The 26,184-nt window shown below is 46.6% G+C and overlaps 1 protein-coding gene across 1 annotated transcript in view; it reads left to right on the plus strand.

Moving 5' to 3' along the window:
• LOC119465101 (tRNA (guanine(37)-N1)-methyltransferase) overlaps positions 1–22,881 on the plus strand; it is a 123,547-nt gene extending 100,666 nt beyond the window's left edge. The window contains exon 5 of the mRNA XM_037725902.2: positions 22,177–22,881. Within this exon, the coding sequence (XP_037581830.2) occupies positions 22,177–22,870 (694 nt within the window). The 3' untranslated portion in view covers positions 22,871–22,881. The remainder of the gene's footprint in view (positions 1–22,176) is intronic.
• The last annotated feature ends 3,303 nt before the right edge of the window (positions 22,882–26,184 follow it).

A 26,184-nucleotide genomic window follows, 5' to 3' on the forward strand; every position in this document is an offset into this window, starting at 1 on the left:
GTTTGCGGATGATATGCACTTGTCATGCGATGAACGATGTTACACTGAACGAGGAAGGCTTCAATAGCACAAGACAGGAAAACACGTCCCCTGTCGCTCAAAAGTTCACGGGGAGCACCGTGGCGCAGTACGAAGTTGCGTAAGATGAAAAACTCAACGTCTCTTGCTGTGGCCGTGGGCAAAGCTGCAGTCTCGGTGTAACGCGTGAGGTGGTCCATGCCGACAATTATCCACCTATTCCCAGAGGTGGTCAAGGGAAGCGGGCCGTATAAGTCGATACTGACGCGGTCAAATGGACGGTCCGGGCAAGGGAGAGGCTGAAGTGTACCGGCCGGGCGTTGCGGTGGAGTCTTGCGCCGCTGACAGGCAGTGCAAGCACGTATGTACTTGCACACAAAGGCATACATTCCACGCCAGTAGAATCGCTGCCGCAGGTGATTGCAGGTCTTGAGAACGCCGGTGTGAGCGCTTTGCGGGTCAGTGTGGAAAGCAGCGCAGATGTCCGTGCGCATGTGGCGAGGTACAACTAGAAGCCGCCTCCGGCCATCAGACACGTAATTCTGGCGATAGAGGAGATCGTCACGAATAGTGAAATAGGCGGATTGGCGACGTAGAGTTCTTGAGGCGGGATAAGTAGATGGGTCAGTGATAAAGTCAAGGAGTTGACAAATCCATGCATCCTTGCATTGCTCCGATGACATGTCTGCAACGTCAATAGGCGACAAGGGAGCCGAAGAAGCTGACGGAGAGGCCGTGTCAGACGCTAGCGGCGAGCGGGACAGCGCATCAGCGTCCGAGTGTTTCCGGCCGGATCGGTACACAACACGAATGTCATAATCTTGCAGGTGAAGCGCCCAACGACCGAGGCGTCCCGAGGGATCTTTCAGTGACAAGAGCCAGCATAGAGCATGATGGTCCGTGACGATGTCGAAAGGACGGCCATAAAGGTACGGACGAAACTTAGCCAAAGCCCAAATTATGGCGAGACACTCTTTCTCGGTGACAGAATAATTACACTCGGCTTTCTTGAGCGTTCGACTCGCGTAGGCAACGACATATTCTTGGTGTCCTGGTGTTTTTTGAGCCAATACTGCACCAAGGCCAACACCGCTGGCGTCAGTATGGATCTCCGTAGGCACATTAGGGTCAAAGTGACGGAGTATTGGTGGAGACGTTAGTAAGCGCCAGTGGAGACGTCTCGTTACCAAGCAGACAGGCCGTTAGAGGCGGTCAGAAGGTTGGTAAGAGGTGCGATGATGGTAGCAAAGTCGCGCACAAATCGACGGAAATATGAGCAGAGCCCAATGAAACTTTTAAGTGTTTTCATGGAATTGGGCTTGGGATATTCGGCTACGGCACGGAGCTTCGTGGGGTCCGGAAGAACGCCCTCCTTGCAGACGACGTGACCTAGTATCGTCAACTGGCGTGCAGCGAAGTGGCACTTCTTTATGTTAAGTTGAAGGCTAGCAGAGGTGAGGCACGTGAGAATCGGGCGAAGACGAACAAGGTGCATTGGAAAATCACGAGAAAAAACAATGATGTCGTCAAGGTAGCAGAGGCAGGTATTCCACTTGTAGCCACGAAGGATGTTATCCATCATCCGTTCGAAAGTAGCTGGGGCGTTGCACAATCTGAACGCCATGACGTTAAACTCATACAGTCCGTCAGTCGTGACGAATGCCGTCTTCGGTCGGTCAGGGTCAGCCATTGGAACTTGCCAGTAACCCGAGCGCAAATCCAGTGGCGAGAAATATTCTGCCCCTTGCAAACAATCGAGAGCATCATCGATGCGGGGCAACGGGTATACATCCTTCCGAGTTATCTTATTGAGGCGGCGATAGTCAACACAGAATCTGATAGATCCATCCTTTTTGCGCACAAGTACAACAGGAGAGGACCAGGGGCTCTGGGACGGCTGAATGACACCACGCGTAAGCATATCATCCACTTGTTCATTGATAATACGCCGTTCTGCCACTGAAACTCGGTATGGTCGTTGGCGTAAGGGCGCATGAGAACCGGTGTCAATGTGGTGTGTGACGCTCGTTGTATGACCTAAAGATGGTTGAGCGCAATCGGAGGAAGAGCGGAAGTCTCGAAGAAGGGCCAGGAGTTCGCGGCGTTGAGTTGACGATAGATCGGCAGCAATGGAAGGGTAGAAACTGTCTGGACCTGAAGGTTTGGGAACAGGTGATGTCATGGCATTCAGTTGAAGATGGGGTTGGTCCTCTGCAAACTCGAGGGAGCGCAGGAGGTCAGCACCTTGTATGTGACCCAAAGATTCCCCACGAAGTAATGTAACGGAGGATAGGAACCAGTTGGAAACTAACATAGTAGTAGCACCCAATTCAACCATAAGTATAGCAAACGGCAGTCGTAGGCCGCGACGGCAGAGAAGTACCTCCAATGGGGCAAACAGAACAGTTCCGTCAGGGGCGGCTGTACAGGTCAGAGGCACAAGGGTCGATGTTTCAGGGGCAATATCTGTGTCCGCAGCAACGGCAAGTTTGTGAGCGTCAGAATGAGTATCCGCCGAAAGAGAGGTTTGCAGTGGCGTAAGGGCCACTTCTGCACGGGAGCAGTCTATGACTGCGCGATGACGTGAAAGGAAGTCCCAGCCGAGAATAACGTCGTGGGAGCATGACGGCAGCACGAAAAATTCGATAACATAAAGTTCACCTTGAATAACGACACGTGCGGTGCAAACAGCTGAAGGTGCAATGCACTGTGAGCTGGCAGTGCGGAGCATTAGCCCCGAGAGCGACATGGTCACTTTTTTGATCTTGCGGCATAGGTTTTCGCAGATAACCGAAACGGCGGCCCCCGTGTCATTAAGGGCTAATGCGGCGGTTCCTTCAACATCGACGTCGATAATGTTCTGCGGCGAAATAGATGGAGGCCTTGGGCAGTTCGACGCGCATGCAGCTGTTGCCTCCGAAACTGCAGCGATCAGTTTCCCTCCTCCGTAGGAGGTCGGTGATGCATGGGTGATAGGGAGCGTCGTTGCGGAGATAGGGACCAGGCGGTTAGCATAGGCTGGTTGATCGTCAGAGGCGTACCTTGGTGGCGAGCGGGCAGACGAAGGAACAGGCCTGTCTATGACGTCAAATGGCGAAGGTGGGCATCGGCGACAGTGGCAGGCAACGTGTCCAGCGACACCACAGGCGAAACAGGTGGGCCTATTGTCTGGCGTTCGCCACGCGTCGGGGCGGCGGAGGAACGGAGCCGAAGGTCTCGCAAAGGCGAGCGGCGCAGCGTTCGCAGTCGTTGGCCAGGTATGGATCGGCATCGCAGGTCGAGCATACGGCGCAGTACGTTGAGGGGGCTGGGCCGCGACGGAAGCGTAGGTAAGTGGCGCAGTGACAGGTGGTTGGTGAGTCACAGGCGGGAGGGCCTCAGCAACCTGGTTCCAAATGATGTGTTGAAGGTCTGGCGCCAAAGACTGCGAAGGCTCGTGCGTGAGAGGTAGTACTGAAAGTTGATGCGCTACCTCTTCTCGGATCAAGTCCTTGATGGTAGATAGCAGCAGCTGTTGATCGGCAGGGTGGGCAGCTAGCTGCAAGCTTGATAGTGTGTCTGGCGTCGTGAGGGCTTGGCGGGCGATCGTGCGCTGCCTACACAACTCGTCAAAGCTCTGACACAAGAAGACGAGTGCCGCGATCGTGGTGGGATGTCTCACGAGCAGCATCTGAAAAGCGTCGTCCTCGATGCCCTTCAGTATGTGCTTGATTTTCTCCACCTCTGCCATGGTGGGGTTGACGCGGTTGCAGAGATTAAGCACATCCTTGATGTAGCCTGTGTAATTCTCGCCTGGATGCTGCGCACGTTCACGCAAGCACTGCTCTGCGCGAAGCTTGCGGGCCGTAGGCCGACCAAAGACGTCCGAAATGGAAGCCTTGAAAACGGACCAAGTGGGAATGTTGGTCTTGTGGTTGCGATACCACAGCTGCGCAATGTCCGCGAGATAAAACATGACGTGAGTCAACTTTGTTGAATCGTCCCATTTGTTATTCGCGCTGACCCGTTCATATGTCGACAACCAGTCTTCAACATTGGAGTCACCGTAGCCGTTGAAGATAGGCGGATCCCGCTCACGGTACACGGCGCTGCAGGTGGCAGGCAGCTGCCGAAGGGTCAGTCTGAGTCGAGGTGTCATTGACCATCATGGGTGCAGAAACCGAAGGTAGCGTCCGGGAGCGGAGTTCCAGGTTGGTGTGGGGGACCCACGCAGCCTCCACCAAATGCCACGTGATTTATTGACGTGTGAACGTCAAGGAACGGCGACAAACGACAGGCGAACGTCAAGAGGTGGCGGGGCGACCAGCAGCCAAAATCCAGGCAAGCACAAGCTCGGGGCGCGTGGTTACCACCAACACTGTGGCTTGCTTGCTGACTGCTTCGTCGTTGTCTTGTCTTCTTCATTACACTCTGTACTGTTCTTCCCTCGAAAGTTATCAATGCGGTTGCACATGACTCTAACATCCGCGCTTGTAGGATTTGTCGTCTGTGTGCATACAGCCCACGCATGAGCTCCACGTTCGTCATTCCCTGAGGGATGCCATGGGCCACTCCACGAGCTGAATTCACCGCTGGTGCGATATATGTTGCCACTGCATATTCCTTGGCGCCGAGATGCACAGTGTTGATGTCTCGTATCCTAGCTGCGATGTCTTCGCTAGAGGTGCTCACTACTGCGATGTTCTGCTTGCTTTCTATCTGCACGATAAGGTTCTGGGTCGGAGTGGTGCGTGGGTATGCCCCCGCCATGAGTACTGCTCGGGTGATGACAGGGGTCGGCCACTTCAAAAAGACGAGGCCTTCCCGTGTCCTCAGTATAACTTTCAGGTGCTGCCTCGGGAGTGGTGGTGATCTGCATGGCGAGCGCTGCTGTGCCTTGTTAGCCAGGTCGGAGTTCTTGGGTGCTTCCTTGCTGCGTTGTGTGCCTTTTGACTGTCAGCCAGTCACCTGCGCATTTGGTGGATTTTTTTTGCGATTGGTGGTTTAAAACTTGTAAGCTTTGAGTGCCGGGGTGGGGCTTACCCCTTACTCCTGGCTAGGCCTAGCAGAGCGGTCTCCGCTTGCGAACTCTCGAGGCTCCAAAACACTGATCGTCGATGTGTGCCTACTGCCTCGATGCAATTGAGTGGCGAGATTCATTGGCCATAGCGTCCTCATCGTGCCGCTTTGGCAAATGGTTTTCGAACACTTCACGACGTCACGCTGTATGCCCGTTACGCAGTTCTCAGAGCCACCCTCCAGAATTCTTGTTGATTCCACCGGTGCGTGCATGCTGACGACATGCACTGACCCTGTTTACATGCTACACCCCTTACCCTCCTTCCTGCCGTCTCCACCCTCTACTCATCAGATTCTTCCAGGCCACCTACATCGAAACAACAACAAAATAAAACATATGCTGGGCTTGTGACTTGCACTCTGTCTCTGTGGCAGGGGGGCTTTGTGGCGGTGCCGATGTGCAATGTAGTGCCGTCGCCGAAGTGCGCCATGACAGTGCGAGTGGAGCGAGCACGTGAGCTGGCAGAATAAAGTTTGTTGGTTCTCGTAGCTCGACGTGGCAACATCCTTCTCTTCCTGCCACCACACTGGCATCTCGCCTTGATGGCGCACGAGATGAAACCGGCGAAAAACTGAGAAAACTGTCGGAGTTTGACAGTGCTAGATTGAGCTTGACATTTAATGCCCTTTCCACTTTTTGCTCTGACAGTGTGTGGTAAGCACACAGCCGCTCAGCAGGAATGCTAGTGTTTACGTGTGCACAATGTCGGCAGTGGCAGCCCCGACCTGTCAGACCTGAGGGAGCAGAGCTTGAGAGTGCAATCTATTTCGTTGCACGTTGCCGAACAAGATAGAACAGCTAGCCCGGTCTCATACCCTGTGTGAGGATAACTTCGTGAGACATCGCTTCAAACACTTTTGCAGCTAAACAAACTCCACATTTCTGACACTCCTCACTGGGCTACACGGGTGCATCAACATTGTGACAGCGCGACTGTGGCAGCACAAATGCGCCTCTAGAGCTTAGGGTAATATTTAAGATGTCGAGTGCCATCTAACACTTTACAGCAGCATGCCATCTGCCATGTTGTCTAGGGCACGGCAATACGAAACTGCTTGCTTTGTAGCATGGCTACAAGCATAGCTTCTGTTTTCACCCAGATTCTGTGGTGTCGTCCCAGTGCTGTTCGCTGCTATGTGCAAAACAAGGAAGTTTGTGGCAACATCTGCAAGAAGATAGGCTTGTTTTTTTTTTTTTTTTCAACATTAGACACAAAGAAAACCAGCATGTTAAATAGTGGCCACCACAAATGTTCTCTATCTCATTTTCCTGTGTCTATTTATTGCGACATGTATAAAATAGCGCCACTCCCCCCAAGATTTTTTTTTTTCACCCCATCTGCTACATTTCAATTAACCCTCAAGGGCAACGCTTGTTTCCATGTGAATTGCTTGGGAACATGAACACTTGTTTAACCTATATGAGTGCAACTATTTTTGCTTAACAATTTTGGGAGTGCTGTTTTATATACAAAGCAGAGGATTAAAAAAAAAACTAACTATTTTAGCGGCTAAAAAAATAACTTCGCAAATGGAATGGATAGCACTTCACCACTTGTGTGGCACACATTTTGCTCTAAATATTAAATTTATTTATTTTATTTATTTTTTTTTATTTATGAATACTGCAACCCTAACATAGGGTTTTAGCAGGATGGGTATACATTTGCTAAATGTACAAATCGGCAAAACAAATAAATATAAAACAGGTAAGGCGAGTACACGCTTTCAGACAAGACAACGGTTTGCAATAAACAGGCATAAGGGCATATAATGAAATCAGCGCTACATTCAAGCTGATCACGAGTGGAGAATCGCTACAGTGATTGAAATAAACAGCAGGAGCACATGTTCAGACACTCACTGCTGGAGCTGCGCAGCAAAAAGGTTCAAGGATGACTGTGAAACAACTTCATTACTAAGATTATTCCATTCTGTAATTGTCCTAGGGAAAAACGAATACTTGAATGTGTTATTACGGGTAGAGAATTGTAAATGCATGCCTCTGCCTTGTGGCATATCCTGTGGGGAAATGAAGTATATGTGATAAGTCTAATTTAAAATAACCTTTAACTAACTGAAAGAAAAATTTCAATCTCAATACTTTATTTCTTTGTGTAGGTGTTGGGAGGTTGGCTTTTGCTAATAAACATGTTATTGAAGAACGGCCGAAACTATTATAAATAAATCTAACAGCTCTCTTTTGAATTTTTTCCATTTCGCTGATATTTTTTCTGGTGTGAGGGTACCAAATTATGGATGCATTATCTAAAGTAGGTTGAAAAATTCTCTGCCAACAACCGCGCTCGTCGCTCGCTCGCACCGTCTCTTATCTCCACACGGCTCTGACCTTTAAGTGCATTCGCCGCTCAGTTTCCGTTGAAGCGATAGACCGCACGTACCTTCGCCCGTTGCGGCGTATGCTTGCTGCCAGCGTTTTGACAGTCGTTGTCTGCTGTCATTCAGTGTGATCTCTTCGTGTTTGTGCGCGCTCACACCACGCTTGTTCATTCAGTTCGTAATAGTCGGGCCACATTTTCCAACGCACGCTACACACGCAATGCTGCCCGGATCGGCAGTGCAGCGCTACAGGTGTATCCCTTCGCACGCGCTGCCCACGGGAAGCGCTTCTCATCAACACCACCATTTCACATGCGCCTTCTCGTGGTCATCGAGTCTCTCTTCATGTCGGTCTACTTACGCCGCAGCACACCTGCTTACTTAATCAGCTCATGTTTACTACAATTCATATTGCTACCAAAGCCGCTACCTTACTTCGTATGACATTGCTGTGTTGCTATCGCATTCATTGCTTCGCCCTTAGGGCGAAACTGTGACATTTTTTTAATTGCACGAGGTTATTGCAGTGTTAATATGTCTCGTCCAGTTAAGGTCATTTGAAATCCAAAGACCAAGGTACTTATAGTGTTGTACCTCCTGCAAAAAAACATTATTGGCTGAATATGCAAAATTAAGTGGGTTACGTTTGTAAGAAATTTTAATGAAAACAGTCTTTTTAAAATTAACAGACATCTGCCATTTATTGCACCAACGAATGACCTTTTGAAATGCATCGTTTAAATGAATCTGGTCTTTATGGTTTTCTACTTCTGTGTATAGGATGCAGTCATCCGCATATAATTTGACTTCTACAGCTATGTCATGTGATATATCATTTATAAACAACAAAAAGAGGAGGAGCCTGAGCACGTAGCCTTGGGGGACACCCGAGTCAACCGGTATTGTACGAGAACAATGATCATTGAAAAAGACGTGCTGTTTTCGATTCGAAAGATAACCGGAAATCCAATTTAGAAGCAAGGCTTTTAAAGCGAGGCTTTATATGTCTAGGCGAAATCGTATATGGCTAGGCGAGATCGCCTGTGTACAGACAACTATCATCATCAGCATTCTCTTCACAACTATCATCATCAGCATCAGTGGCACGCGCTCGTGCCACTGCTCCCGCGTTCGTCATCGTCGTCTGCTTCCAAAGCTGGCTGCGTTGCCACTAATCATTCCAGCGTAGAATTTCACTTCTCTTCCGTCGTTGTAATGGGGAGGCAGGCCGTGTTTACGGGGGTATGAGCCATTCATTGTTTTACGTAACGGACAGATTTAATTTTGAAGCAATTTAATTTCAAGAATCCGAACCGCAATGGCAGGCGAATCCTACTAACCAGGCTGCCGAGCAAACTCGAGACATCGAACGCAAGCGACAGCGGCGAACTGCGGGCATTGCGTCAGTGACATCATACTCTCCGTCGCAGCCGAACGTGTGTGTAACCTCATCATTGAGAAATGCTTTAATGAACCTTCGGGATTAACCCAGGGATAAACACCGGACCCACACGTTTTAACTTCGCTGGTTAACCATCTTCACGGAGTGAAAGGGCAGACAAATTTTTTCCTAAGAAAGAAAAAATGAAGTAAATTTTTTTAAAGACAGCGTGTTAATCGTGAAATTGTATTTGATTCAGTGCAGGAAACAATATATATGCTTTGCCACGTTAGCAAAAGCGTGCAGATTGGAACATGAGAGAGAAAGAATGTGTGCAGCGCCCAATCGTGCGGAACTTGATACTTATTGCAGCAAACGGCAGAGAACAGCACAGCCGTCAACTTGCAGATTGCTTTTGTCCTCTGTTTTCACGGTATGTGCATGTACCACCCAGTGACTGGCAGAATTTCAGTTACCACGCCCAAAGTGAAAAACCAATGTCAACAGAGCGACGATAGTGACAGTGTTCATTGACATAGTGACAGTGTTGTGCATATATAGTTTTATGAACATCGACGAACAGACATGCGTAATACCGGAGGTTCGATTTTTCACACGAGATGCATTTTTTTGGAGGGACACAACGAATCTGGGGGATTGCAATGCATTACAAGTTGTTTGATAGGCTTTAGTTGAAAATTTGTGAGCATATGAGGAAATGTTTGGGATATTTAGCTCAGAGAGCAGGTCGCTAGGAAAAGAGGCTCAGAGCAGGTTTCAGTTACCATGGTCGTGTAGGAAAAGAGGCTCAGAGCAGGTTTCAGTTACCATGGTCGTGTCAATCCCGACACGACCATGGTAAACAGCATGAAAGAATTTCAATCGCAACTTGCGTTGATGATTGTCTAAATGCTCCCAATTCAGTGTTTCTTTTATACTTTCCGTCCTAATAGTCCTGCGGTAATTGCCTGACACAAACTGAGCAGCCAAATTTTGAAACCCTTGCCAATTTATCGTTGTCTCGCTTTGCTGGAGGCTCCCAGACTGTGCAGGCATATTCAAGCAGTGGTCTAAAATTGGTTTTGTACAATAATTCTTTAGTAGGGGGTACAGGAAAAGTTCTACCATTCTGACACAAAAAGCCCAACATTTTCCCAGCTTTTGCTGCAACGTAATTAACGTGTCTCTGCCACCTTAGCGAAGATGTAAAATAAACACCTAGGTATTTGTAATCTGATACTTGTTTTAAAGGTATGCTGTTCAGATTATAACTACTCATGTGCGGATGCTTTTTTGTGGTAAATGTCATGTACACAGTTTTTTTTTTTTTCATTTAACTTCATATGCCACTATACACACCACTCGTTGATTTTGTCTAGATCTTGTTGGAGAACAGCCACATCATCAACACATTTTACTTCCCTGTATAGCACGCAATCATCGGCGAATAAATGCATCCGAGACTGGATGCCATCAGTTATATCATTTATGTATGATAGAAATAACAGTGGACCCAACACAGATCCTTGAGGTACTCCGGATGTGACACTCGCGATCTGAGATTGAGCCCCGTTAACAATGACAAACTGCTTTCGTGATGCGAGATATGATCTTATCCAAGAAATAACCTGCGGATGTATATTATAAGCTCCAAGTTTTTCAATTACGGAAGTATGGAGTACAGTGTCAAATGCCTTTTGGAAGTCCAAGAAAGCACAGTCTACTGAGAGGTGATGATCGAGGAATTCTGCTATGTCGTGTGTAAATTCTGTTAATTGTGCAACGCAGGAAAGGCCTTACTGGAACCCGGGCTGAGCTGGATTAAACAATGTTCATTAATATGCGCTACAACTGTAGTATACAAAATATGCTCTAAAATCTTGCAAGAAACACATCTCAAGGACACTGGCCGGTAATTCGTTACTTCACTGCGTGCGTTCAGCTTATAGATTGGCACAATGCTCCCAACTTTCCACTCGTCTGGAAGACAGGACTGTTCTAGAGATTTGTCATAAATTATCTTTAAATATGGCGCAACTGATGTTGCACAGAGTTGGAGAAGTCTGTTTGGCAAGCCGCAGGGTCGCAAGCTTTTGACGCATTTAATCCCAGCAAGAACACCTCAATACCACGTGAGGAAAAGTTAATGTTATCCATCTCGCCTATTTCGCTTCGAGGGTCCTGTGTCTTCCCATCGGTTCTGACAACTGGGGTGAAGACAGAGCTGAAGTTTTGATTAAAATCTACGGCTTTGGTAATGTCGTCACGTAGCGTGTTACCGTCAACGACCAATGACGAAACAGCTACCTTGTCCTTACCATTTCTTTTAACATGCTTCCAAAATTCTTTTGGATTTTGTTTTAATCTAAAGTGGCATAGAGCAGGAATAACAATCCTTTGCTTTACGAGTAGCAACTTTCACTTCACATATTATGTCCTGCAATTTTCTTTTATTCTCTTCTGTAGGTACCTCTCGAAAATTGCGATAGCATCTCTGCCTTTTCTGTGTTAGTCTGTACAACAGTTTTGTGAACCAGGGTTTACTTTTAGCACGCCTTGGGGTTAACACCCAGGAAGGAACAAACTGATGCTTTATTCGCGCCATTTTTTGTTTAAATAATGTCCACAGATGAGCTACACTTTCAGTCTCAGCTTGTGTTTCAAAAACAGTTAGATAGAAATCTAAGGCCCTGTTAATCTCAACCACATTACCTTCTAAAAGTTGAAAGCCCGCCTATTAGGACCAGTTACTAATTTTTACGTAACTAGTATGCATCTCGCACACCATGGCGCTGTGATCGCTTATACCAGGTACGACAACACTGGAGAAAACTAGTTCAGGTTGATTTGTCAGTATTAAATCTAAAATATTTTCTCCGCGTGTTGGTTCCAACACCATTAGGTGCAGTGCAAAAAGGTCGATTAAGTTTTTTATTTCTTGACTTTAGCTATCAGCTGTGGTGACAATATTAGGCTGTTGGTGCCAGTGTAGGGAAGGAAAGTTAAAGTCACTACGGATTACTAACTTCTGCAGCGTTTCAAGTACTTTCGTAAGCTGTAACAGTGCGCTCACGGAGGAGCCCGGTGGCCGATAAAAACTGGCCACAAGCAACACTTTGTTAATAGGTAGTATCAGCCTGCAGACACTGCCTCACAAGCGCCTACGTCAACGTTGACTGTACTTGACGAAAGACTGCTATCTACTAAAATGAACGCACCTCTACCGTGATAATTTCTGTCCTTTCTATAGGCGGTGAAACCGTCAGGAAATACTTCATTGTCAGCAATGTCGTCATCTAACCACGACTCAGTCCCCAAGATAACAGTTGGCTTGACTGTTTCAATCAAAGATTTCAAATCATCTACCTTATTTTTAATACTTCTGCAGTTGACCAGAAGAAAGCAAAGCCCTGCATGGTTTACTTGGGATGGTCAAGTCAGCAGTACTACTTGTTTCATGCCATCGTCATACATATACTTCTGCCCATTCATGATCAGAGTATCATATCGACGGCTCACTTTATCGCTTTCTTCCTTTCGGGACTTGGCGTACTCCCATAAAAATTTTCGTTTCATCCTTACTGTTTTGGAAAAGTCCTCCGAAACGCTGATGTTACTTCCTTTAAGCTTTTTAGCGTTGCTCAGAATCTGTTGCTTTTCTTTAAGCAGGGTGAAATTAGTAATCAAAGGACGGCATTTTCCTGGCTGAAACTTTCCAAGTCTATGAGCCCGTTCGATAGAAACAGACTGTATTCCCAGTTTCCTCTGACCAACATTGCGGACATGACCTTCGGATTCCTCACTAGACTCGTGAGCCTTCTTGTTGTCCCTTCCGTAAAAGAGTAGATTGCAGCGTCGGCTGCGGTTCTTGAGCTCGTCAGTTTTTGATAGAAGTGACTGCAGTACCTGATGTCTTTCATTTTCATTTTTGCATTCTCGGACTGAGGCTGTTAATTCATCATGGCATTGAAACTTTGATTCTAAAGACTATATTCGGGAGCCGAGGTCACTTATGGTAAGCCTCTGCTGTGTTTGTGCTTCCCCTATAGCTGTAAGCTTCGCCGTAATTACTCTTTGGCCTTCCAGAAGCTAAGTGACGCCTCAAACAAGGGTCCCAGATTTAGTGCGACGTCACCGCTCACGAAAAGCAACAAAAAATAAAATGAGAAACGTCAAAGCAAGTGAAAACTCGAGGGATGACGTGTCATTCTTTCAGGTCTAGAACTCGACAGCACATATTCAAACGGTATTGGGCGTGGCACCGGCAAGACATAAAGGAAAGATCGAGATGAAAAGTTGAAATTACCAACCTGCAAAAGCAGTAATAACCACGTGAAGGGCATCGCTTCCGCAGTGCCGGTTCCACGTCCCACTGTGCCAGTGACTGTCCCCGGCTTTTGTAGCCAGACGATAAGGTTGCAGTCCAACCAGTGTTCGTAAACTGGTGTTGCACATTCGCCGCAACTGGCGGAATACGCCAGTTGCGGCGGAATACGCCAACTGGTGCAAGTCGATTGATCAGCGTCGAAGATTGTTGCGGTGAGGTTTTCCGGTCCGTCCTTGCGAAAAAGGGCAGCAGATTTCCAGTTGCCTCCAGAACTTTGTGTAGACAGTATTCCACTGACCTGCAAAAGCAGTAATAACCACCTGAAGGGCATCGCTTCCGCAGTGCCAGTTCCACGCCCCACTGTGCCAGTCATTGTCTCCGGCTTTTGTAGCCAGACGATAAGGTCACAGTCCAACCAGTGTTCCTAAGCTGGTGTTGCACATTCGCCGCAACCGGCGGCAGTGCATGTCGATTGATCAGCGTCGAAGATTGTCGCGGTGAGATTTTCCGGTCCATCCTTGTGAAAAAAACACCGCTTATCTACGCGGTGAATGATGATGAGTGGGCGAAGCTCCGGAGGGAATCATCGGTAAACCGTCAATCTTCCCTGTAATTCGCCCAGTTTCGCCGCACTAAATCGAACGATTGACTTCCACCAATGACACGCGCCATATGTGACGTCATTCCTATTTTATAACAGCGCCCTTCATTATAATTGCACCATCTCCCGCTTAAGGGGACGCTAGCACAAACGCGTTAGAAACGTGCAGTACTCTAAGGGGAAGAGGCCACAGCGTCTTACGCAGCCGTTTACACATGCCGGAACGTGCACCGCGTTTGCCGACGCCATCAGCGTTTATGAATACGGGGGTAAGGCGGAGAGGCCACAGCGTCTTACACCAGCTTCTTACACGGGCCGTAACGCGCTAGCACAAACGCGTTAGAAACGCGCAGTCTTTCGTTAATGTTGGGTATTTATTGTCATCGTGGTGCGTGTGTCCATGTGCGCTTCGTGGCGCAGTGGTTAGCGCCGCGCGTTCGGAAGCGAGGGGTCCCTGGTTCGATTCCGCTACGGACACAACTTTCGGAATTTTTTTTTCTCATAAAAGTAGACGTGGCTACCTACTACTACTACTACATACTACAGAGGAGGGACAGACCCACACCCTAAGGAGCTTCGCCCCTAAAAGGGCAGCAGATTTCCAGTTGCCTGCAGAACTTTGTGCAGACAGTATTCCACTGACCTGCAAAAGCAGTAATAACCACCTGAAGGGCATCGCTTCCGCAGTGCCGGTTCCACGCCCCACTCTGCCAGTCACTGTCCCCGGCTTTTGTAGCCAGACAAGGTCACAGTCCAACCAGTGTTCGTAAGCTGGTGTTGCACATTCGCCGCAACCAGCGGCAGTGCATGTCGATTGATCAGCGTCGAAGATCGTTGCGGTGAGGTTTTCCGGTCCGTCCTTATGAAAAAAGGGCAGCAGATTTCCAGTTGCCTCCAGAACTTTGTGTAGAAAGTATTCCACTGAATTGCAAAATCAGTAATAACCACGTGAAGGGCATCACTTCCGCAGTGCCGGTCCCACGCCCACGGTTCCACATTGATGACCCGTTTCTTGTCAAGAACTCTGATGTCCTAGAGTACCTGAGGTTGTCCTCACGCGAGAACCTTGAGGCGTTTTCAATAGACATCAAGGATTTCTTTTGTTCTTTACCCCAGGCTTGTCTGCTCTCCTTTGTACAGAATTGTATAGATAGGTTTGGAGTGTCGCCTTTAGGAATGAAACAGGGGTGTCATGTAGTGGTTTTTTGGAGCTGCTCAGTTTTTACCTTCAGTCTACTTTTATTCAGTGGGGCGGCCAGCCATATATACAGAAGGAGGGGACATGTATCGGTTCGTGCATTGCCCCCATTCTGAGCGATTTCTTTTTAGCTTAATTGGAGAGAGGCCTCAGCGGTCGACTTCATGAATTTAGCATCACAAAGACCTTTAGGTATGTGGATGATCTTTAAAGTTTTCATAATTGCAGGTATGGCTGCTTTAAGACGCTAGCTACAAGCGCACTTTCCTTCATACGTCAGGGCTTATCCCCTTTAGTTTTAACTCATGAGTTGTCGTCTGACAGAAGCTTACGCTTCCTCAACATTAGGCTTTTATTCCGAGACAAACGTATATACTGGAAATACGAGCCTCGTGCCAAGAAGCCCCTGCTCCCATATGCGTCAGCGCACTCAAAGCTGGTAGAAAGGGACATCGCGAAGTTATGCCTGTCCAATTCTGTATGCGGTCTTGCCCAGAGTTCATGACCGACAGCTTCTCTGAACAGTTTCTTCGCCTCAGGAACGCGGGGTACCCCATGCATGTCCTCGTCAGTGTTGCTGAAGGCCTTTTGAAGCGCAAGTCACCACAAACAACTAATGCCACTCAGTCTTCCACAACTTACAACAAAGTTGCGGTTATTCCGTACATTCATTCCGTACATTCAAACCTGCTTAAAACGAACCTCCATATAACGAATTCCTGGATATAACGAAGTTTTTCTATTCCCCGCTGTTACTCCATAGAAGCACATGTATTTGAGACCTCTACGTAACGAAGTGGCAGCGGGAGACCCCCTCGAATTAACGATATTTCCCCACCGACAACCTAGAGATTTCGCCCAAATTTTGTCATTTTTGCGGGAGCAGCAACCGGAAGCACCTTCTCTGCAGTGACAGAATGCGAAGCGGCGGCGGCGCGCTTGGCGTGCTCGAATTCACGGCGACTGCGAGGCGAGAGCGAGCGCACGTGTGCGTGCTGAGCGTGCGTGCGCGAGGCGGGCCTGCATCCCTCGACCTGGCGATCTTGCCGCCACGGGCCTGACTTTTCCCCCTGCCTTTATCCAAACCTGATCCCGCTGCTTGCTGCAGCTGGCCTAGCCCGCCAAGCCGGCACTCTCCTTTTCCTGTGGATGTTGCAAAAAAAAAAAACTTTTTTCAGCGCGCTGGCCGCACCACTCTTTCGTTACTGCGCAAGTCTCTGCGCTTCACTTCACTAACTTGACACTAGGTGACACTATACGATGCTACGAAGCCATCATGTCGCTCACTATTCATTTCCAACGCCTCGCGCTTGTGCGAAACGACACGCGTCCACGCATCCAGTACCTGGTGTGACATTCCAAGGATGAGTGCTTCGACAAAAACGGAAAACGGGTGCGCGTTACAATGGAGTGCGCGTTAGAATCGAGTAAATACGGTAAGCGTTTCTTTTTCAATTTTCGTGCCAAACCTGCATATAACGAAATCCTCTTTATAACGAAGTTTTTCGAGAATTTGTCAATTTCGTTATATCCAGGTTTAACTGTAGTTTACAATCTGCCTTTGAACTGTGGGGCTAATTATGTTGGTCAGAGTGGTCGGTTCGGTGTCTTAATGACAGGCTTCGGGAGCACCGCTACAATGTGTTAGAAATGAGAGGGTGGTTTCTGGATGTGCACTGTAGAAATTGCATGCGTAATCAGGCAAATGCCACAAATAAGGCTAAGTGTATTCCGGTATATAGTCGTAATCAATTAACCCACAAAATCATCGAAGCGGAATTGATTGACAGGGATTGTGACACCTGTGTGTCAAAACAGTCTATCGCGCTTTCTAGAAAGGAGCTATCATTCTTGCATAAAGATAGGAATTTTCTGTGGCCGGCACACACGTGATGTGTCACAGATTTTGTTATATATGTGGTTGCTTGCTTTGAAATAAAACACTAGATAACACTCTAAATAAAGTCTGTGCTCGTGTGCCTTAGCCTCTTCTCAGTCCTCGTCTTGCGCGCATCAAGTTCTTTCATGAGTTACCAGCATGCCCACACCTTATTGAGTGAGACACTAATGACAGTAGCACCGCACCCCCACGTCTGCGTTTGGCCTCCGACATTTATGATTCAGCTTGTTATCCTTAATCTCGCTTTAATCTCGAAGGCCATCTGTCTTGGTAAGGAACTCACAATAAGCAATCTTTTTTTTTCTATTCCACTTCGCTCATCATAGTGCTACCACTATAGGCACCGTGCACGTCATAAATGGTGTCTTTACGCAAACAGAGTGCCAAAAAACACGAGAGCTTATTTTATTCTTTGCGAAGAGCGGTCTTCGATATACCCATCGCAATGCTAAACCTAAACGCCTGCGTTTCCTGGCATACAGCGATTCCCTGCCTCCTTCCATTTCTCAAATGGAAAATAAGAAGTTAGTCTCCTTCTCTTCTTCTCGGTCTTGTAGTTCTTGTTTCTCTTCTACTTCTCTGCCTTTTCTTCCTCTTTTACATTGTGTTGCAGCGTGTGCTTGCAAGAAAACAAATATCACACAGTGGTAGCTGTGTCTTCTTCACTTCTTGCTGTTCGTTTGAATTTCATGCACATTTGTTCTGCAGTCGACATCACACCTGACATTGAAGCCTCCTTTGTTATGTTCCACTGCCAGCATGTGTGAGGCCTCATGCACACGCATGCACACACACACACACACACACATGCACTCAGAGAAAAGCTGCACGCTAAAATTAGTGCTCTGCTCTATGTCCATAAAATCCACTTGTTAACCACGAAAACTGTTTGAGGTGCGGAATTTATGTTAGAACAAATTACAGCATGACTCATCTCACAATGACTGTGAATGGTAATGCGATTAGCATTTGAGCAATGTAGTAACACGCCATATTTCTGAAGTCATGTTTATTTAGCATTTGTAGTTGTCATTGTGAGACTTCCGTTGCATTGGCTATATGTGACATAATCCCGTATCCTCCCATGTTGCTATGGCTTTTGCTTGCCGAGTTGGCCCGTGAGCAAGGTGGCATGACAAAGAATGTATAACACTGATGGACTTACGACTACGAAATGATCTCAATAGAACAACATAGGTGGTATGACAACATTGAGATCACCATTCTTAAAGGGGCACTAAAGGGAATAATGGTAGAGATACCAGCAGTCATAGAGGCATTGCGCAATCAAGGAGTACAGGAGGCATACGTGAATATCTTAGCAAACATCTACAAAGATTCCACAGCTACCTTGGTTCTCCACAAGAAAAGTAGAAAGTTACCTATCAAGAAAGGGGTCAGGCAAGGAGACACGATCTCTCCAATGCTATTCACTGCATGCTTAGAAGAAGTATTCAAGCTCTTAGACTGGGAAGGCTTAGGAGTTGGGATCAACGCCGAATATCTCAGCAACCTTTGGTTCTCAGATGCCATTGTCCTATTCAGCAACAATGGAGACGAATTACAGCAAATGATTGAGGACCCTAATCGAGAAAGTGTAACAATTGGGTTGAAGATGAATATGCAGAAGACAAAGATAATGCTCAATAGCCTGGCAAGGGAACAAGAATTCAGGATCACCAGTCAGCCTCTATAGTCTGTAAAGGAGTACGTTTATCTAGGTCAATTACTCACAGGGTACCCTGATCACGAGAAAGAAATTTACAGAAGAAAAAAATTGGGTTGGAGTGCATACGGCAGGTATTGCCAAATCCTGACTGGGAGCTTACAACTGTCGTTGAAAAGAAAAGTGTACAAGCATTGTATTTTATCCGTGGTAACATATGGGGCAGAAACTTGGAGGTTAACAAAGAAGCTCGAGAACAAGTTAAGGACCGCACAAAGAGCGATGGAACGAAAAATCTTAGGACTAACGTTAAGAGACAGAAAGAGAGCGGTGTGGATCAGAGAACAAACGCGGATAGCCAATATTCTAGTTGACATTAAGCGAAGAAATGGAGCTGGGCAGGCCATGTAATGCGTAGAATGGACCATTAGGGTTACAGAATGGATACCAAGAGAAGGGAAGCACAGTCGAGGTCGGCAGAAAACCAGATGGAATGATGAAGTTAGGAAATTTGCAGGTGCAAGTTGGAATACGCTAGTGCAAGACAGGGGTAATTGGAGATCGCAGGGAGAGGCCTTCGTCCTGCAGTGGACATTATATATAGGCTGATGATGAAAGGGAATAATGATTTCTGCTGTATCAGTAGATTACCCTTCCACAATACCAAAAACATCACTCTTACCGCAAGAAACCAGTTGGTAAGCCAGAAATAAATAAAAGACACAGAAGGCGAGTGGTTCCCGCACCAGCTCTCCGTGACGTCATGAATTTTCACAGCGTCTTTTAGGTCTCAGTTAATTCTTTAGCGGTAAAGGTAGACTGCATTGTGTTCTAAAGGAGCCCAAGACTGAATATGTCAAGTTTTGCGAACATTTACTGAGCCAACATGGCCCAAATACGAAAAATTAGTTTAGAAGTCGTGACGTCACACTGAGGTGTTGACGTTGGGGTTTCCGCGCGAGATTAAAAAAATTAACTTTGAGCTTCATTTCCTCTTCAAATAATTAACCTATTGCAGTGTAATTAACGGCAGCAGAGTTTTCGAACAAAATCCGTCTAAGTTGATTTATTGTTCTGCTTTAGTGTCCCTTTAAATGAGGACAATATTATAGTGATGCCGACAAAAAAATAAATAGATGATGACGTTGGCAGGACAACGATGGTGTATCAACTGGATCACAAAGCTGGAATGACGACAGTGGCGCAGCGACGACGGTATGGCAACAGATAGTGACTGTCTTACAATGGCATGACAGCAGCAGCATAATCACGATTGAATAACGATGACTACATTATGATGAAATGACGAGGAAGCAATGATGTCGATGGATCGAAGGTGGTATGATGACGACGGAATGACAGCAGTTGGATGATGTTACTGAAGGGGTAATGATAAAAGGACAGCGTGATGACGACAAGAAAATGGTGTGATGATGATTGTGTGACGACGATGGCGTGATGACATGAAAGTCAGATGCCAAAGTTAGAATGATGCTGATAGAACGACCACGACGGCATCACAATGAATGAATGACGACAGTATCATGAAGAGAGTCAGATGTCAAAGTTAGAATGATGCCAACGGAATGACCATGACGGCATCGCAACGATGGCATGACAACGAAAGAATGACGACTGTATCATGAAGATACAATGACAACAACGGCATGACAATGGAATGACGACGACTGTATCGAAAGGCCTGTGTAACGACGGCATGAAGACGATCACATGATGAGAGTCGAATGGTGAAGCTGTAGTGACGATGATCGCACCACCATGATGGAATGATGACGATGGTATGACAACAGATGCATGATGATGACTGTCTGACGATGACGCAATGATGACGATGCATAACCACGGCCACGTAATCACGATTGAATGACGATAGCATGATTACAATAGAATGTTCGGATTGGCATCGATGGAACGGTGAAAGCGGTATGAGGGACAACGACATGACAACATTGGTATGACGACTGTGTGATGACAATGGCATGACGATGAAGGCATGCTGAAAGTTGAATGAAGTTGCAGTGACGGTCGAATGACCACAATGGCACCACGACGACTGCATGGCGATGATGGCATGATAACGGTATGAGGAAAATCGGAGGTCGACGAGTGTACGACGATTGTATCATGAAGCCTTCTTCTTCTTTCTGGAGTTTTAAGTGCCAAAACCAGTTCTGATTATGAGGCACGCCGTAGTGGAGGGCTCCGGATTAATTTTGACCACCTGGGGTTCTTTAACGTGCACTACAACGCAAGCACACATGCGTTTTTGCATTTCGCCTCCATCGAAATGCGGCCGCCGGGGCCGGGATTCGATCCCGCGACCCGTATGACGATGATAGTATCATGACGGTGGGGTGACGAGGACGGCTTGACGAGAGGCAGTTGACAAAGCTGGAATGATGATGATGCAACGAACATGACAGCGTCACCACCACGAGCACATACCTAGTGGCCCAAGCTATTAGTCAATTTGGCCCACTGGGTCAGCGTAGAAGGCGTGACGACTACGGCATGACGAGTCAGATAACAAAGCTGGAATGATGACGATAGAACGCCCCTGATGGCATTATGACCATGAGCACAACCCTAGTGGCCTAAGCTGGTAGACAGCTTGGATTACTGCATTGGCGTACGACACTAGTGCATAGACTTCAAATGCCTGAAGTAGACAAAGAATGCTAATCGCATTGAAAGGCTAGGCATGCGGACACGGACACCATAAGAGGGAAACAGACAAGGCAAACGGTATGGTGTTCGTGTTGTCCATTTACTTGTGTCCGTGTCTGCATGCCTGACTTTTTAAGGCGAAAGCCTTATATGCCTATCATACAATGACCTTCAAACAACCTTGAAAAAAACCTGTGTTGATGCTTCTGTGAGTACAAATGTCATGTGGTCACAGAGATGTGCTTGTGCCACTGTTCGCGTGTTCATCTTCTTCCACAGCTGGCTCCGATGCCACTCTTCATGCCAGCGTTCCTATACTGCCCTTCCTTCTGCGAAGGTGCTGACAGCACTGGCCCACTACACAAGTTTTCGCCTTGAAGTTTTACAAACGTGTAACACTTGTTTTTTTTTTTTTTTTTCCTAACACTCAGCAATCCCTACCAACTAGCTCAACTTTCTGTTGTTCTAAGTGTTTGAGGAACCTCCTGTGGACAGTTTTGATACCCTGTGCTGCCTTTTAGCTGCATGAACTTTGTTGTAACACATGTTAAGACAATGGAATTGAACACTACAGTCGGTTCCACTTGTAACAATATTCAGGTGCCAAGAAAATGCCCATTGTTATAACTGACAGGTTATAATGAGGTTGCGCAAAAAAAGCAGAGGGGACAAACATTTTAATTAGTAAGAAGTTCAGTCAAATCCACTTATAGCAATACTGGTTTCAATAATACTCAGATACTCGGATACAATACTCTGATATGCTATATTATATATATGGTTAATAACAGTGTCATTATAAGTGGGTTTGACAGTAGCTCAAGTTGTATTGAAGATTCAGGCTTTTGTATATGAATCATTAGGCTCGTGACCTAATGCTGGTGTCTTCTTTTCCAGTGGGACACTTTTTAACTTTATCCACAGTAGCGTGTAGTTGTAGAGATATCTGGAAAGCTGCATTTCAGGTTTACAAATGGATGATCTCTTCCATCTCTGCAGGTTCGAGTTTGACTTCGCGGATGTCTACTGGAACCCACGACTCAGCACTGAGCACTCGCGCGTCATCGACCTTCTGCGTGATGGTGATGTCTTGTATGATGTCTTTGCTGGTGTCGGACCCTTTGCCATTCCCGCTGCACGCAAGGGTTGCACAGTCATCGCGAATGACCTGAACCCACACTCGTATACCTGGCTGAATCACAACGTGACCCTCAACAAAGTGTCAGACAGGGTGACCACCTACAACATGGATGGACGTGAGTTTATCCAGAAAGTTATGGGAGAGACCCTTGTCAAGCACTTAGCAGACGACAAGCACGTGCACGTCTGTATGAACCTGCCAGCGCTCGCAACAGAATTTTTGGATGCATTTGTGGGACTGCTGTCGGGGAGAGAGAATTTGAATGAGGAGGTGAAAAACTGTCATGTGAAAATCCACTGCTACTGCTTCGTGAAGGGTGAGGAGGGCGTGACTGGTGCCAAACAGAAAGTGGAAGACGGGCTCGGGCGACCGGTGGAGAGGGACGTGCAGGTGTCATTTGTGCGCAACGTTGCACCAAACAAGGACATGATGCGGGCGTCGTTTGACCTCTCATTGAACATTTTGTGCGCTCTCGACTGCTCGCCAGCAAAGAGGTGCAAGGTCGAAGAGGAAGCACAAGGAACGCAAGTTGGTGTTGTTGAGGCGGAATAAAACTGTTCTTCTTCAACTGGTGACGGTAATAGCTTAGAGCTGTGCTGCATTTTCAGACATTTTGTATAACAGCATGCACATCAATGAGAACCAAGGCATCCTCCGGTTGTCTCTTTTGCACATTCGAAAGATGACCTGCCTGCGCTGTTTCTACCAACTAGCCCAAGTATCAGTCCTAGTAGAGTAATACAATTCACAAAACCAGGAAACCTCATTGTTGCAATCCGCAATAGCCACATTTGGACCGATTGTAATAGGGCCTCCCCAAGACCTTTCACATGCTCGTTTAAGGGGGGCAATTTTTATTTTTTAAAGCACCATTGCCATATAGTCAAGATGTTACCCCTAAAAGATTGCAAAAAAGTATCACACTAACCGCTGCTTTGATCTTGCTCAAATTTTGCAGCAAGGTCACATTTAGGTCTGGATCTTTCAGTACAAATGATTGAATCAATGGACCATTTATTGAAAGGATGGCTGATTAGCGTAAGTCAGAAACATATAAATAGTTAAAAAATGTTTAAGAAAACGGGCTACCCGTAGCCTGCTTACACTTGTGCGACATGTGCCTTCTCACGAACAGAGATGCAGGGATGGAAGTGCTGCGCCAACTGCGCCATCTTGCGCCAAACCATCAAGCTGCGCCAACCTGCGTCAAAATGCTAATTTTGAATGTAGTCGCTAAATTTTGCGGCATGTGCATGTTCAGTGGCAACCACGCAGCTATTTGTTGGCCTTGGAATCCAAGCCTAAGCAATCCGTTTCAGCGTCGGTGTCCATTTACTGTGGGTGTGTTTGGTGGCATATTGTAACTTGCCTGCAGGAGAATGAAAATTGTTTTGTGCTATACATTGAATTATGAATGTTTTATATAAGTCCTATGCGTTTGGTGTACTATGCGGACCAGCTAAAGATGATTTGAACTGGCGCTCCTTTTATGGGGCAGTCGGAAAAGAAAGCCACACTCTCAGCTGAATGTATAAGTCGTACAGTCTGTAAAGCGTGTAGATCAGCAGTTTCGTTGTGTCTTTTAGGGCTCACTGGTGAGCCCTATTGGTAAATCTGCATCAATTAATGGCGAACACCATGAATGTTACGTTCAAATAGATTTTGCTTCTGTTTGGTTACCGGGATGTTAGTACGGCACGTTGACAAATGGCCTGCTTGCTTTCGTTAAACTTCTTGACCAGAAATATTCAATGGCAACCTAATCGTCACTCAAATTTTGACTCCAGATGCTCTATTTCCTGCACGACCATGCCGCACAAAATCAGAATCAGTCATGCATAATACACACAGTGAATACTAGATAACGATGTTTAGGTCTGAGACTGCTGATATCACTGGCATGGGGATGGGTTGTTGCATAGATTTTGAAAAATTATGCAGGCTTTATTTTCTTTTTCTTTTTTTTTTGAAAAAAAAAATGATCGCACAGGACCTAGGTTGTTATTGGTAATTTCTCGACATCCTCCACAACCTTTGCATTGGAACCTTATCGAGGAAGTGAATTCATAAATGATAGTGAATTCAACTTAAATATTAGTTGCTTGTGCACAACCAAAAAGAAATAAAAAGGAATTCTTGACAAGCATTACCAAAAGCCTATCAAGATACAGTGGGCGCTGTTTACGCAAAGCCCTAGGTTGTTCCTTTTTCTTGCCCACAATTGTTGGCACACCCAATATGTAACTGAATAGTGATTTCTGAGAAACCCATATGGGGTTTCCTATGTCAGGTGTGTGAACTGCACTCCACCTTGTGGGCCTCCGCAGAACGCACATTTCTTGGTTTGCCTGTATTTCACTCATGTTGAGCTTTACCAAGCTGATCCAAAACGCGCATCTTCTCCTCTAAAATAGGCAATTCCTGCTCCAAACCTGCTTCAAAGTGCCAAATTTGCTGCTCCAATAGCTGCTCCAAAGTCTCTTGGCCACTTCCATCCCTGGAGATGGAACCAGCAACTTCCATCCTCCACACCGAGTGACAAGGGCTGCACAAGTACGTGAAGGACAGCATCGCCCATCGTCTGCCTTCAGGCTTGCTGCGAAGTCTTATTTCACAAAGCCCGCACCGGTTGTGCCCTTACACCAGATGTTATTGCATGTTGGCAAAAGAAATGTAATCGAGAAGATATCAATTATAGTCCCATTCCCGAGCTTGCACTTGGCTGCCCCTCGTGCAAGACAACAGCGAAGCCATACTATGAGAATTCCCTGACTTTCATTGCACTTCCGTCAAAAGTATGTGGGGACAATACCCAAGCTGGATGAATGGATAACTGTGCAAGTATAGACAAGGGAATGTCTCCTGGCCCTCTACCAATTCAAAGGAGACAGAAGTAGTACACATGATTTGATACCGCTTGGCCGGTTCTCTTTCCTGCTTTTAGTAGCCTAAAACATAGTGGCTGTTGCATCACCTGGTTTCTGATGGTGTTTGCAGTACGATAATGCTTCGTGATCTGTGTCAATTACTCACAAGAGGTGCAGATGAATTCAAATTCACATTTGATAAACCAAGCAAGTAACTGTGCTAAGTGTTATATTGAATCATCTGGATCATACGATGCAACTTTGTTGTGAAATTCGAGGCAGAACAAGGTAGCGATACGTGCAAATTAAAAAAAATTATCCTTAAGGGAAAAACGCGGGTCATTGTACATGATTGCATGCCTCCTGCATTAAACAACACAGGAGTGTTAATAGTGAGGTGATTGCATATTTTGTTTAGTGTGAACAGGGAGCACTTGTTCACGACCTTGAAACAATATATATATATATACATGGAACGAGAAGAAAGGGCAAGGAGCGGCATGATTTTGTTAATCATCATAGGACGCCAACAAGCGGCAAGTTGTTTTTTCATGCACTTTCATTTTCATTAGTTTATCATTTTTAAATTCAATTAGTACAAGTAATTTCCCCTATGTTGTCCTTGGTGTCGTTGTTTGTTGCCCTCCTATGATATGATTAATAAAATCAGGGCCCCTCCGTTCTCTTTCTTCTCGTTCCTTACATAATGAGGGTCTCGAATCTGGCAACAATGATGCCTTCAGGTAGCATGTGTGGGTTTATTGACCAGTTGCCTTCACTCAAAAAGATCACTTACTCGTGACACCTGCGGCAGAAAGGATGTTCCACATCCGCCGCCAAGGTTTGTGATTGGTGCCACGCTGGCTAACACTCCCAGGGTTAGTTGTAGTAGCAAAACATAAATACCCCAGAAAGTGGATGGGAAAACGGCGCCGCGGTAGCTCAACTGGTAAGAGCATCGCACGCATAATGCGAAGAGTGGGATTGTTCTCCACCTGC

Source organism: Dermacentor silvarum, chromosome 9, assembly GCF_013339745.2.
Source record: "Dermacentor silvarum isolate Dsil-2018 chromosome 9, BIME_Dsil_1.4, whole genome shotgun sequence".
Lineage (NCBI taxonomy): Eukaryota > Metazoa > Arthropoda > Arachnida > Ixodida > Ixodidae > Dermacentor > Dermacentor silvarum.